Genomic DNA, 16297 nt, shown 5'->3' with positions numbered 1-16297 from the left:
ACATTGACAAAAGTATGTCCAGTTGAACTCCCTGCTGCCTGCTTACAAAAATGTGGTGGAAAGACCGAATCCAGAGCAGCTGGGTTGTAAGACATATGATTCAGTTGGAAGCATCACACGACATAATCATTTCCAAAACAAGAAGGCAACAATGACACATACATAAACCATGTCTGCAACCATGTCTTGAGTCTGGTTCTATGTTGTCAGTGTTGGGAGCTTCTCTTTCCTTTTCTCCCTTATCACATGAAAGAAATTAATGTCCCATCAATACCTAGTTACAGTCCTATGAGATAAATTGTGATTTGTGAACATGGGCCATACAAATACAATTTGATTGATTGATATACAATTAATAGAGATACATATGTAAAGTGCAAAATGTGAGTAACTGCTTAGTTATAGTTTTAATTGAATTAATAAATTACATTCTTTAAATTCAACAGATTACATAAATTCTGCATTTTTCTCTGTAAAAGTTGTAAGCAATTTTATTTTAACAATTTGTGAACTACAACCTTTTGATATGTGAGATAGGCCAGCTGCATTGCTATGTGCAGCATTGCTTAATATATTTTTTGGAATATGTCATGCAAATAAATTTGACCCATCCCTTTCTACGATTACAACACACCCCATCAAAATACACCTTCCAGTGTAAAACATGTACAAAACATGCAAACAAGAAAAAGTATGGTGGCCCTTAGCTTAAAGGTCGGCTTGTTTGTTGCCATAGCTGTACCTCAATCCACGGGCTGGATCCTTTTGATTGCGTCAAAGTGGCGCGACTAGACTGTCTAGACTAGACTTCAGCTCTGTTGCTTGGCAACAGCAATAAGGTTGGGGCGAACAAGTTGTGACAATCAGAAACTATCATCACATTATTGTCATTGTTTGTCTGGAGGCTGGAGCTCATCCATGTTGACAACCCTGCTCATACTCACATCACCATCACCATCTGTCAGAACTTCATTATCCACACCCCCAGCTCACACTCACAATCCATCTGGACTGAACTTTGCCTTATGGAAATTGTGGAACAGACTTTGGGGATTGGTTCTGTAAAAAAACCTCATGCAGGTTTTCACTCGTACATTCTCATGCTAATTACGATGTTTTCTGCATCTTCAAATATTTCATGTATTTTTCTGTTTCCTTGAATTGTAGTGCTTTGAGTTCTAGGACCACCATATCCCAGGGTCACTGTAAAAGAGAGTGGATGCATAGGCACAAGAAGGATAAACTGTTTAGTGAAGTAATTATAGAACTATTGAACAGTTGTTAGATATATATGTATATCTAACATCTGTAGATATACATTGATTCAATAAAGAGCCTTTTTTCCACATCTCCCAGGCTTCCTCCAGATAACTTGCTAGTTTATGTTTAATACATAAACTGCCAGCTATGTTTGTGCTACATCCATAAAAACTCAGGTTATTTTTTTATTTATGTCCTTAATGCCCTTATTATTGCCAAAGTTGACAAAATTGACCAGCAATCCTCTTTGGTTCTCTCAGCCCGTCGTTCTCATTCACTTTCTTTTTTATGTATATTATGATACCTGTACACTAATACTCCCTTCTTTCTATAAGCAGTACCAAAGGTCAGGTTATAGATAAAGGACCAACCAACAGTGCATTGTAGTTTCTACACTTAGGTTCCTTCATATCTAACTCAGATGCTCCAGACAGAGAGGCACCAACTTCAACTCTTTTGCGTATTTCACCAGTGGTAAGATGTAAGGACACAATGTGGTTTAAGAATGCATATTTGGACTTAACTATCCAATAGGATGCAAACACCTACATGTAACTGTAGAGTGACAGCAATTCTAGCCATTCATTGATGTGCTGTTAGAATGGGTGCCACAAGTACAGGGAGGTATATTGGGATGCTGGGGTAGACATCTTGAGACTTGGGGGTTACAATTGCTCATGTTACTCTTTGAGCGTTTATATAATATTCCACCTTCTGGTCTCCTTGATGCATCAAGTCTACATTATAATATTCTGCATAAGACATCAGCTGCTGCCTGAGTTCTCCTTTCACCAGCTTCCACAAAACTTCTGTAATGCCTTTGACACCATTTCTCATAATATTCTCCTTGACAGACTTGCCTCCATTGGCGTTCCTCCAACCCAAATCTTTTTAAATCCCGGTCATTTCCTCATTACTGTTGTTCCCCAGGGTTCTATCCTTATGTTTATCATCTATTTACTTCCTTTTGGCCATATATTCCATGTATGATGCAGATGACACCCAGCTCTACATGTCCACCAAACCTATCCCCATCCTCCCGCCTTCATCCCTCTCTGATTGCTTCCCGGAAATCAAATCCTGGTTCTCCTATAACTACGTCAAACTCAACAGTGATAAAACCAGCATGAAATAAGCATAAAACTCTTTCATTATCACCATTTATTTTCATAATTAAAATCTTCAACTATACCAGTTGAAAAAGCTTAGTTTAGCTAAGTTTACAATAGAGTACATGAGAATGTTCTTTCGTAAAAAAATTTTATTGGCCTATAATTGATCAGTCACTCCCAACAATTTTTAGTGCCGTGGAATTGTGCGTCTGTAGTGGATTTTAATTGATTAATTGTTTGCTAAAAAAAAAGATATGAGAGCTTTTAGAATTATATTTCGTATATAGTTCTGTTCTCCTCGACCCCCTCAAGAGGAGCGTTACAATGACTTCCACGCACACACCTGAGAAGGTGCAGAATTATCATGACGTGCTGTGTCCGGCACAACCTATGGCTTTTGGCATCCCCTTACCACCTGTACCAGAACCACAACCAGACAGACATGAAGACGCACAGTCAAATCAGGGACCTCCTAGTAGGACTGCAGTGCTAGCTCGCTAAACCTTTATGCAGCATCTTTAATGATGGTAAGTTAAAAAGCCCTATTTCAAAAAGTATACTGAATAACGTGAGAAAGAATGTATCCTTATTCATGGGTTTCTCTTTTCTCTTTTTCAGAAGCCAATAACACACATCTTCATATTTATTTATTTGCAAAGACATCCAATAAGTGTTTCATTAATGTCTTCTATTCCTGTCACAATTTCCTTCACTGTATCCAGGAGAGCCAGCTGATTCTTGTAGAACCTCCAGACCCCAGGGAAGAGGACTATGAAGTGTGTAGGAAGTTTGGGTGACACTGGCAACTAAGAGTGAGAGCGTCATCCTCCGCTCCTGCATCCTCCAGGACCTATAAATTATATTGTTTAGCCCAACTAATTAACTGTTGCAAGCAGCACTGCTATTTTCGTTTAAATAAAAATAAAAAGTGCACTCCTTGATTACAAAAGACACAAGAAATTGCAAATATCATCTTAACATTATGAAATAAATTACCTCAGGGTGATGGTTCATTGTAGATGTCATCATTCCCTGAACAAAATCCAATTAATGACTTAATTGCTGCCAGCCTCTCATCCTGTCAGATCAGATTTTCCTTGTCCTCCTGTCTGCGATTCATTTTTTCATATCAACCATTTTTTTTACTTGTACACTGTCAGAACCTCAGGGGACATTCACCAGCTCAGTTATTGCAGCCCAGGTTTCTTTTATTTTTTAACATCGTGACTCCGGAGGACAAACTACAGAAACGTGTGCCTTTTGTGGTATCTGCCTCCGATACAATTATTTCAGTTTCAGTTGTGAAATTCATGTGGTTTTTTTACTTTTTGGGACCATCCCTTATAACTTTAACTTGTCTGTTCAGCACACCGCCATCTTTATGATACACCAAACGGATGTCCTTATATAGAGAAATAAACGCTTGGCAGTACACTTATTGCAGACAGCGGACATGCGCCTGTCAATTTAGAATGAATTTGATTCAACATATTGCGTATGTATTGAACAGATTAGTGATGCTCCATTTTTGGGGCAGGATTAGCATTGCTCAGCGGCCGTAACTCGCTCAGGTGCATTCGTGCCTCCTTGGTTGTTGGTGCATTTCTCCAGTGCCTCAACAGAATTACATTCCACAACAGGTGGCAACAGAGGGATGTGTTCCATGAATTTGAAACACAAGGTTTGAGATACATCTACGCCTGGATGAGTTGTGAACTCGAGTGTCGTTAGAGGCTGTAGTCACAGAGACTGTAATTCACTTAGTACTGATTTAATTTACTGAAAATAACTGTCAAAGCTCAAAGAGGTTGGACCTGATCATTGTGGTCATCTTCTAACCAAAAACAAATAGAAATGGTCATTCGGCTCAGATACCTTAATACCCTTTGCTTGATCTTTGGTATATGTACAGTATGGTTTAGATTCTGGTATAGTCCCTGCTGGTGAAACATGCACCAGCACCACTGGTACAGGTGCTAAGATGCCTCTGTCTTGCCAGAATGCACAGGCTTCAGTCTTCTCTTCATGCCCGAAGCTATAGCTCCTTCTGTCAGAAGTGATTTGACTCCTCTGCCAGGATGATGGCCACCGTGGAACTTATAGTAAGCAATATTGGGGCCCAGGGAGTCAATTTGTAGGCATTAATCTTGCATCATGCTTGAGGCTGTGGTCACAAAGGGAGACGACTCCTGATGATGATGATGATACTAATGTGCAGAAGCATGAAGGAGCACAGAGAAATGGCTGAAAGCAGGTGTGAAAATACTGAGAGCAGCAGAGGTGAAGAAAAGAGGAAAAGAGGAGCATTAAATCCAGCAACCAGCACATTAAAACAGTACTGGTTGACCCAAGTGCTTTACACAGATGTGGACAATAAAAAAGTATGAAATTATGAAAACATGATGATAATAATATAAAGACAAATACAGTACATATAATGAGCCATGCTATTTAATATGTGGTTAAGCTTGGATTTTAATTTGTGAAATATAATGAAATAGAGAACAGCATCTGTGTTCTGATTCCACAGGCCAAACACATGCACATGTTAATGTGAAGCTGACCACAATTTCTTCGTAATTTTTCCGGAGGTGGTGTGTGAACGTAAATGTCTGAGTGGACTATGGACTGTCTTTACCTGACCTCCTGGTATGGAGTCAGTCGAAATCCAGGAGAAGTCGATGTGTGAACACAGCAGGGGATCCCCGCTGGATTCACCACAAGCAAGTGAGGGGGTTGATGACATTTCAAAAGCAGAAGCAAAAATGGAAAAACAGCAAACAAAACAAAACAAGAAAAAAGCGGCGACACACATGTAGAAGACACTGACAAAGATGTCGAGAGAGTTCGTGATGACAAGAGCTGACAATGGTGTGTGTGTTGTCAAGAAAATCACACAACTCGCGGAGGCTAAGTGGAGTTAATACATTCCTGCCACTGCATGTGTGACAGGCAGATCATGGGTAAACTCCATATCCAATTCTTTGGGTTTTTCGGTCGTTCATTGTCTGTTCATCGTTAGTTCGTGCTGACATGAAAACTTTTTTGGGGACTTTTTGTAATGTCAGGATCAGGACTGGTTGCTCCTTCCAAGCTTGTTTCAAATAATAAAGTTGATGGCAACATGTTATTCAGTTCCTTGCTGCATATCAAACGGATAAACGGATTTTGATTACTGTAATTCCTTATTATCAGGATGCCCCAGGAAATCAGTAAAAAGTCTCCAGTTGGTCCAAAATGCCGCAGCACGAGTGCTGACAGGAACTAGAAGTAGAGATCATATTACTCCTGTCTTAGCTTCTCTACATTGGCTCCCTTTAAAATTCTCAATAGATTTCAAAATCCTGCTCCTCGCGTTTAAAGCCCTTAACAATCAAGCCCCTTCATACATCAAAGACCTGATAACACCATATTATCCAAATAGATCACTTCGTTCACAAAACACAGGCTCTCTTGTGGTTCCAAGAGTCAGTAAGATTAGAACAGGAGGTAGAGCATTCAGCTACCAGGCCCCTCTTCTGTGGAACCAACTCCCACTCTGGGTTCGGGAGGCAGACACCATCTCAGCATTTAAAGTTAAAGTTAAAACGTTCCTTTTTGATGAAGCCTATAGTTAGTTCTTGATCAGGTGAGTCCTGAACCATCACTTAGTTATGCTGCTATAGGTTTAGACTGCTGGGGGAACTCCCATCATGCACTGAGCACCTCTCCACTTCTCTCTGTCCCCCCACATTCACTCATTTATTTATTTTGTACACGTCAATGACTATTTCACTTTGTACTCCCATAGTCTCTCTCTCTCTTTTTCTCTCTCATTTCAGATATCTCTGACCCCGGAACCTCAGGACAACAACTTCTCCTATTACTAATTACAATATTGCAGTAATTCATTATGATATAAAATATGTCTGTTATCCACAGTAATTAATAGTCTTTACACTGTTGTTCCATTTTTAACTAGTCAGATCTGATACCTGATGGCGCTCAAGTGTCCCCGGTCTTTCTCTCCCCTACTTCCCCCTCTCCACTTTCCCTCTCTCTTCTCTCCCCTCTTTTCCACCCCTCTCTCATCTCCTTCCCCCGTTTTCTTTGCTCACCCCAACCGGTCGAGGCAGATGATCGGCCACATTGAGCTTGGTTCTGCCAGAGGTTTCTCCCTGTTAATGAAGGAGTTTTTCCTCTCCACAGTCGCCAAAGTGCTTGCTCATTGTGGAAACAGTTGGGTTTCTCTATATTTAGATTTTAAGGTCCTGACCTTCTATGTTAAGTTCCTTGAGATAATGTATATTATGATTTGGCGCTATACAAATAAAATTGAATTGAATTGAATAAAGATAAATATCTATTTGAACAGTTACAGTGACTGTATCTTAATCCAGCATGTGATGTGTGATGTCACATGTTGACTTAAAGGTACAGTATGTAGAATTTAGTGACATTTAGTGGTGGAGTTTCATGTCGCAGCCAAGCGGCAACCACTCGGGCTGAGCGATGAGGCCAATGCGGAAGTGCAAAAAGCTGCAGTTCACTGGGTGGCCACTTGAGGCTGGCTCCAAGAAGGAGTCAATTCCCATTGACTCCCATGTTAAAAAGCCAGACTTTAGAGCAGAATTAAACGTGTTTCTGGTTCAAAAAACAGTTTTAGTCTCAATCAGTAAGTTCTTCTGTGGGGGGATGAATTTTTTTCTAACTCGTTCGTTTAGATAATATAGAGGTTTGAAATTGTTAATAATTATCACTTGATTGACACGTGACGTCACCATTAGCTCGTTACTCTGGCTGTTAGCCTGTGGTCTGCTCGGCTTCACCTGAGCTAACAGGCTAATCCCCATCACCGAACACGAGCGGAGTCTGGGGAGGAGTTTTCACTCACATGTCGGATGAATATTATCGTTTGTTGTTCGGCTGATTGTCCTGACGGAGAAGTCGAAGACGTCTGTGCTCCAGTTTCTGTGGTGAGTAAAGAACTGTATTTTATTTACGTGTCAGTAGTGATGAGCAGGTATCATTGTCTCTGTACCTGGCTGGTTAGCTTAGCTCCGCTAACCTCCAGGCAAGATACCAGCAGTAATGGCGATGCTAACGGGAGCGACGGGGGTTATTTAACCGTCATGAAGCGGCCCACACAGCGGAGAGAGGAGCGTTAGAGTTCATGGTGATAAATCTTTTAAACTGAAGGTGACTGTGTGTTTAGTGAATGAGCTCCACCAAGTTAGATATCTAACGTTATGTAAAGTTTTTGAGCTCTCCATCCTATTTGGCTTGACTAGTTACTCTGAGTAACTTCAGTAATAATGTTTTATTAGATTATTGTTTCAGAAATAACGTTGGTGCAGCTGCTGCAGTATGAAACTTGTTGAGCTGGACTTAATTTATTACCACATTCATTAATATTACCACAAACCTAGATTATCATCCTGCAGGAACAGATTTACTGTGATCGACTGAAACGTGAACTTGTCTGACTTTACTGACTCTGTCATTCGAGTGTCAAATAAGTGAACGTGTAGAATGTTGGTGAGTCAGATATCCGGCACCCATGGATGTCCAACATGAGGAGACAGAACTGGACAACAACAAGACTGAACACTGAGCCATCACTTCAGCACTGACTCCAGATGTAGACCTGTTTTCTTAACTTTCTAACAATTAAAGCAAAGTATTGCACAAGTTGAGGGACGAACACATGAAGTGTTGTGCAGATGAAGCTTGTGAAGGTCGTCCTCATGTTTATGGGTTAGCCAGGAACTAGGAGGAGATGGCAAGATGGTGCTGGGTGAAACGCCCACTGCGAGCCTCATTTTCACTCTTCAGAAACCAATGGGTGACATCAAGGACACTACGTCCATCTTTATATACAGTCTATGGTCGCAGCTGAACACCCCTCACCTCACCCTCCCCTTCCAAACACGACAGAGAACCTCTGGTAGCTTCAGTTGTCATAAAAACCCAAAAAATGTTTAGTTTGTTCAGTTTGGACGGCTGTAAAAAACATGGCAGCCTCCGTAGAGAGGTCCCGCTCTTGATGTAAATATAAAGTATTTAAATATAAAGGGCCCATTCTATGGTAAAGAAAACAACCATTCATACAATTTAGATGAAACACACTAGTGAAAACATCACTAGGATTATTTTATATTAAATTTTTGCCAAAAGATCCCTTTAACCTAAATCTTACACACTGAACCTTTAAGTAGCAAAGTAAAGCTAAATACAATAAATCAAACCCTAACTCCACCACTTTTGTTTGGAATGAAAGGACCTGGGTTTATGATTTAGGAAATGAAAACCAAAGAGAAAATGTGTTTTTCAATAGTTTTTCATTAGTGTGATGAAAACTAGGAATTCTTGCGTTTATTAAGCTAAGTTTCACCTCCATGTGTCTTCACTGTCTCTGAAGAGGGCCTTTCATTCTGGCTACAGTATGCCCTGTGTGCTGCAGATTTGAACAAATGTGTGCATGAAACAATAATACAAGTTAAGAAAATTAAAATAATAATTTTATTGATATTTTAACTTGTTACAGTGGCAAATATTTTACAGTGGCAAACTTATAAATTATATTTCCATCATGTTATCACAGTCACAGTTATGAATTCAGCATATCTTGTTTCTGTCTTTTCAATAGGATAGTGATTCTGAAACTGAGACCAAAGTCATGACACAACGTCAACAATTTCATATAATAAAAGACAATGGAACAATGGTACGCAAACCCCAGAATCAATACATTATTCAACTTGAGGTTAGGACAAGTTGGTAACTTTGAGAGCAGTGAAAAATCTTTCAGACTCAATTTCATCATTATGCCATCGTTTGCACTGACTATTGTTTTTGTGCTGGGAAAATTACAAAGAGAGCACCTCTATCAAAGCTGCATAACTCTTATTTCAATCATCAGCACCAAATATCAACGATACGTAGTCATCTGGATCCTGACAAAACCCAGAACATTGACTTGTTGACTGATGTTTACCACATCGTGAGTTCTCAAATAAATATATGTTCATATAATGCCTCCAACTAGAATGGCACTCACAGGAATAGCCTATATAAGGGGAGTTGTCTGATAATCTGCACCAAATTTTACTAATATCAACTCTGTAAATATGTTGGAATTCAACACATTATTTCCTGAGAAATCGACAAAAGTGTCTTTAATGCCTTCTCTCACAATGTTGAGGAAAGGGAATCAAACATCCTGGATCTGCCTGTTTCACTGGATATGAACCAAACTCCATTCTCGGGCCCATGTCCCTTTTCTCCACCAGGTTCTCTTTGCATAATCCTGCAGTCGATCAAACTAACAAACATTGGTGAAAACGTAACCTCCTTGGTGGACGTAATAACACAGCACAAAGAAATAATGGTAAATGTATAGATAGAAACATACAAAGGAAATTAGTATTAATAGTGCCATACATAGGTCAACTCACCCTACCAACAATCATTTAATGCTCACTCTCTCCCTTTTGCTCCCTATAAAATTCAGAATAGAATTCAAAATCCTGCTCCTCGCATATAAAGCCCTTAACAATCAAGCCCCTTCATGCATCAAAGACCTGATAACACCAAATAGATCACTTCATTCCCAACACAGAGGCTCTCTTGTGGTTCCAAGAGTCTGTAAGAGTAGAACAGGAGGTAGAGCATTCAGCTACCAGGCTCCTCTCCTGTGGGTCGGGAGGCAGACACCATCTCTGCATTTAAAGTTAAAGTTAAAACGTATATACAAATAAAATTAAATTGAATTTCTCCTAATAACAATATTGGCTCAGATTCATGAAAAGAAGTCACAGATGAATCTAAATTCATCTAAAAAATGTTTTCTATCACAGTTTAGTGACATCATGAAGATTACACATATTGTTTCAAATTAAAAGTTCAACAAGGAGAAAGAGAGATTATCCTCATCAAGCTAGTTGAGATTTTTTAAAGGAAGTGACAGGACTTTGAGGCAAATCTCACTGAGATATCAAATATACTTGTTACACAGGGAAGTTAAATTAGCATTAAGACTTTCTCCACAAGTGAGGTAAATAAAGGCCCCCTTATTAAACTGCTTAGCTTACAACCATTATGTCTTTTTCATTCATCCATTAATCATGACATTTACAGCAAACAGATTTAACATGCACCATTACCAAGTCCTACCAATTATCATCATTTCTATTTCATTATCATCACAATATTTTCAGCAACAATTTTCACAGTTATTATTGGACCAAAACCAAGAAGTAATAAAACATAAAGGTCAGTCAGAAAAAATCATGCACATTCTATATAACAACTTAGAACACAGCAAGACTAGCCCGGAGACCAGGCTGGACGCACTGATTCACTTGGTTTTTACTAAGATGAACTGGATAAAAACAGTGGTAGCTTTATTCACAAGAAGCTCCTGTCTGTTCTCTGGTAGTAATATGAAAAATGAAATGCATAGAGAAAGTGGTGATTCTCATCATTACTAAGATTAAACTTTACTAAGATTTAAACCTGTAAACTGCATAAGTACACTTGCACCCGGGCTTCATAGACAATTGTGCTTTTACATACCTTCAGAGTTTTTGTGTTATGACTGTAGTAAGCTTACATACCAAAATACTCTTACACTCGAGCAGACAAAATGCATTTGTTTGATGAATGAAGGTGCGTGCAGACCAAATTCAGAAGTTATTTTTTGTCACGTGTGCATTTTTTGTGTGTGTGTGTGTGTGTTAGTTTGTTAGTTAGCTTTAGTTAGGCAATTCATGCATAATCACAAGTGATGTGGTCAAAACCATGTACAGTGTTAAATCATAGGATTTTTATGTCTCTATGTGCAAACCTTTTATTTCATTACTAGTTGAAATCTGGCATCTTAGTTTTTTACTAATTCCTTACACACTGAAGGTTAATGCTTCAACAAAAGTATCAAAACCTTAACTTACATCTAACTGTAACCATGTCAAAATGTCCCAGACGTACAAATTTCATGCTTTGCACTTGCAAATGTGCTATTCACTACACACTGTTTCTTAAAGTAGACTTAATTTTTGGATGAAAAACAGCACATTTATTTAAAGTGCATTCAATTGGTGGAAATGAGGAAGGCTGGTTAAGTGAACAAGGACCCATCAAGTAGAGAGCCTAACCTGGTGTGATTATGGTCTGTCCAGTCTGTGTCCCATGGCTGTCCATCTCTGGACAGTTGTGATGAACGTTGAATGTTATGTGCAGAGAATGAAAATTGACATCATACAGCCAGGTCTTTTCAATGGATCAAGAAATCATGAAAAGACATGCTGTACCAGTTTGAATAAATGTTCATCTTGGTATTCTCAATCCATGCTGAAGATAAAAGTTGCTTACAGGCTATGCTCAGAGCAGGAAACATTGGAATTGAACATGGGACAGAGGACTAAGAGCCCAAGTGAATTCTTGAACAGCCTAAGGATGATGGGAAAATTAACATTGCGTAGGTTGAGCATATAGGGCTGAAACAGGACTTCATCAGTGAGGAGATTATCACCTTTGCCCTGGCCGATGCTTAGGGTGAAGAGCATAGGTACAAGACTGCCAGGAGGGCTGCAGAACAGCGAGTATGCTGCCAAGCAGGGAGCCAGTGGGGGCAGCTGGTTGGCTAATCACCCAACCAGAGAGAGAGTACAAGGTTTTCACTAGCAGCGACCCAAAAAAATGGAAATATGTGAAACTGAACTGGGGTGTGGTCACCTGTCACCACAGCTCTGGTGACAGGTGGGGATTTGTAGAAAAAAAGTCCTTTCCTGTACTAACAGTTCACCCTAGGTTTCAGATCCAGGTACAGTGGTCACCAGAGGATCAAGTGTGTTTGGAACTACGGTCACTGAGAGATAATCATCTTCGGAAAAAGGTCTTGAAAGAGGTGTACATTGTCAGGATGGCCCTCTCAATGTGGCACAGCCTGCCTCCACTATGCTGCAGATGGAGACATGATTATGAGCCAGACCTAAGCTTTCATAAAGAAGCACTATGCCCAAGAGGCCAACATTACTGTGCAGACACAGCAGTCCACGAACATGCCCATCAGACTCTACAACCCAGGTGCTACACCTGTCCCACTAAAGAGAGGCTGATCATCACCGAGGGCTGAAAAGACGTATGTTGAGTATGAGTTTAATATCGGAATATGTGAATCATGGACATCAGCAATATAATTTATTGATGATATACTAAAACATATTATATAATCTATACTTTCACTTCATCCTCCAGAGAGTGGAGTGCATTAATGCAGTGTGGTTATTATATAATGTTTCATCACATAAAAAGGACAGAAATATGGTGTTCAAAAATGTAACACCTTAAGATGCCAGATTTTAACCTGTTATAGGGTATACGTGTGTGTGTGTGACTTCTCATTCAGTGTGAACACACCTTGACACAAACCTATGAGCAGATGAGGGATGTTGGTTAAGTAGCTTCACAATGATAATACACCTGTAAGTCCACCACAGCTTTCTGGCAGCACGGTTTGCTGTTTTTGGTAAAATCTTTCACTTTGAGGAGATGAACAATAAATCAGGCACCTTTGACAAACAATGGAAATGTCCAATACAAATTTGAGGCATCAACCAGTAACAAATTGAAAGTCATCTGTTAGAAGGTCATCATGCTGTAGTGCATTTACCAACAGTTCTATAATAAAATATGAGAAAATAACTGAATACATTTTTGCTTTAAAATGTACAATAATTACTAATACACAGAATGCCTTTGAAAATATCTGGTGTGCCAAAACACTTGTAGTACATTACTAGTACAGTACAGAAATCCATGAGGATAATGAAGACACTGTGTGGACAGAAGACAACCATCATTGACCTCATGATGTAATATATCCAAATTACTAATCTCTGTATGCCTCCCCTTTCAAATACATACAACAGTAGAGGAGGCAGGCACCCTGAGGTGTACAAAACATGATGCATAATAAGTTATGATACATGTGTACGGCTCATCAATTTTGGTTTTCTTATTTTTGAAAAAAAACACGGAAGTTATTACAAATTTTGTTTGAAATGTATAAAAAAAGCATTTGAAAATCAAATGTCAAAGAGTAAAGATGCGAAACAAAAGGCTTCACTGTTTATTTCATATGTAGCAGATTTAAAATCCCAAAACCTTTCCAGATATACAAGAATGTTCAAAGCAACTCAGGAACCTTCTCTGTATTTTGTCCACGGAGACCAGATTGTTAGTCTAGTTCCTGGCCCCAGTGAGGGCCCTACTCCTGAGGTAGAAGCCAAAAATGATTGGGGTGATTAGTTTGCAGCACTGAACATCATGTTTGGTTGAAAATTCAAACAATTTTTTACGGGGATACTTAATATTGCTACTAAATAGAAACCGTGCATTGCAGAATCAGATGAATGAAGACAAATTCAAGTGAAATCCCTTCAAATCAAAATTGATGAGCCTTGTGTTTCATGAATGGCACTCTTAAAACAATGGAGAACACAGCTATTGCTGCCATTATGCTTTTTGAGAAAACTTTTCTTTTCTTTTAATCTCACTCACACTCACTGTTGGTCACTCTATCTATATTTACAGAGTTCATTGCTTTGGCACAGAAGAGATTAAATTCTGATAGATGGCACTGCACAAGTGAAAAAAGAAAGGACGAGATCAAAGAGGAGGAAAGCAGTGTCACACAGTTTCTCCTTTCACTTGCTCGTTATTATTGAGTCCTGGTGAGGGTTTACTCTTCATGCCCTCAGTGCCCCCCCGCGATGTCTCCTGGAAGAAAAGGTGTGGCATCCACACAGACATGATGATCCGCTTGTACTCTCTGCGGAAGTTCTGGTTCAGCAGGCCATAGATGATGGCATTAAGGCAACTGTTGAAGTAAGCCATGAAGTAGCTGACCACAAAGAGCCACTCTGGGATGCGAGGTGCCACTGCTTCAGGGTTGATAGCAACAGCAAGCCCAATGAAATTGAGTGGTGCCCAACAAATTGCAAACAGCACAAACACCACAAACATGGTGATGAAGTTTCTCAGGTCATTGGGCTTGAGGCGAGGACGGACCTCTGACATTACCCTCCGCCTCACTTGGATGACCAGGATCCAGATTCGTAGGTAGCAGAAGGTGACAACAGCAATGGGCACAAAGAAATGGATGACCACCACTGCAATGGTGTAGGACGTGCTGACTGTCTGTGCAAATGTACATGAGTAGATGCGCGGGTCGTACTGCAGTGAGCCGACAAAGAAGTTGGGCACGATGGCAACGACAGTGAGCAGCCAAATAAGGGCCACTAGCAGCAGCGTGTTGCGGTAGCTGTACAGCTTGTCGTAACTGAAGCTGTGGCAGATGTAACAGTAGCGGTTTATGGCGATGCCTGTTATGTTGAAGATGGAGCCAATGACGCTCAAACCCATCAGGAAGCCACTCACCTAAGACAGAGAGAGAGAGAAATAGGCCAGCTCAGTGTGGCAGTAAATGACACCACAAAAATGACTAAATGACTAAGCTCCAGCTTGTAGCGTAACTCACTACTTACAGTTTTGCTGCAGCTTGATAACTTACAGTTAACTAAGTGTTAGACAAGTCTATAGGAGAGCAATCCTGGAAGTTACACGGACCAGTCTGATAGTGGCTTTAGGAAATACTTAAACTATTCTGTTCTACTATCACTCATCATGGAAAAGTGAAAATATGTTTTTGATTTCTTGAAAATAGAAAATCCATAATAATGATAAACATTGTTTATTGTGTGTTTTATATAACTTTTACAGTTTGGTGTATGAGCTCGGATTTCATTACTTCCCAAGAATTCATTATTACATTAAATTAATATCATGTAGATTGACAAGCAAATGTCTTTAACCCCCCAAAATTGCACATTCAGAGCCTTGGCACCAGCCTGCATGTGGCCATTCCCCCCTAGGAATCTTGGTTGTAGGGGAATATATTACTTTGTGATTCTGCTATATGTGCGCCTTGGCACCGCAGGCAGCAATACTGATGCTGTGCAGTAGAGGCATTGACAAGCAAAGATAAAGCAAAGGTAAATTGTAATGTGTACCTACTCTCAGGGACATTCATATCAAAAGGTCCAAGATGGAGAAGCTCCAAAGCTTTTCATAATCAGAGCAGAGGTTGAGACACAAGACATAAGGACACAACGTACGTATGTGTGCTTTAGGTTGAAGATGCAAATACTTACATAATGGTTGTATTTATATAGTGCTTTTCTAGTCTTGATGACCACTCAAAGTGCTTCACACTACAGTTTTCCATTCACCCATTCACACACACATAGAGTGCTTCTATAGCTAGCACTTTTTGTTGTTCTATTGGGCAGTTTGGGGTTCAGTATATTGCCCAAGGACACTTTGGCATGCAGATGGGAAGACTGGGGATTGAACTTCCAGACCTTCTGGTTGGAGGACGACCGCTCTACCCCCTCAGCCACAGCTCTGGGTGATCGGAGGTGGGGAGGGAAGGGATTGAGTTGGGGTGCTGTGTGAGACATCTTCACCTCATGTAGTGTTTATATTTGTTTGTCTGTTCTGCTGCTCTTCCTGATCCTCCCGTCTATCATTTCCTGTTAAGGGATTTCATTGGGGGTTTGTCATTCTCAGCATCAAAGGGCGCAAATTGCAGGTCCTGTTAAGGCCTGGTATTATATGTAAGGCCACCACCATAGTATTAACTCTGACCGACACATATCGATTCTTTTTCTTATTTTATTGTAAAGCTTTTGCAGAGCTTTGATATACCCACCTCCCCTTGACCACGCTTTCTTTCTTTCTCTCATTCACTAAATGAAAGACACATGAAAACAGACCTCCTCGTCAAAAACAACAATTGGTCTTTGTGAACAGAAATTATGTATGTGTTTATTTGCATATACAATTGGAAGGTGACATTTGATCACAAGTGGTCACTGCAAAAA

At 39.9% G+C, this 16297-nt stretch overlaps 1 protein-coding gene across 1 annotated transcript in view; it reads right to left on the bottom strand.

Moving 5' to 3' along the window:
• Positions 1-8826: 8826 nt before the first annotated feature.
• Positions 8827-16297, bottom strand: part of LOC109630026 (melatonin receptor type 1B-like) — a 37895-nt gene continuing 30424 nt past the window's right edge. Inside the window, exon 3 of the mRNA XM_020088034.2 lies at positions 8827-14792. Within this exon, the coding sequence (XP_019943593.1) occupies positions 14043-14792 (750 nt within the window). The 3' untranslated portion in view covers positions 8827-14042. The remainder of the gene's footprint in view (positions 14793-16297) is intronic.

Source organism: Paralichthys olivaceus, chromosome 11, assembly GCF_024713975.1.
Source record: "Paralichthys olivaceus isolate ysfri-2021 chromosome 11, ASM2471397v2, whole genome shotgun sequence".
NCBI lineage: Eukaryota > Metazoa > Chordata > Actinopteri > Pleuronectiformes > Paralichthyidae > Paralichthys > Paralichthys olivaceus.
This window is presented reverse-complemented; position numbering and strand designations above follow the sequence as displayed.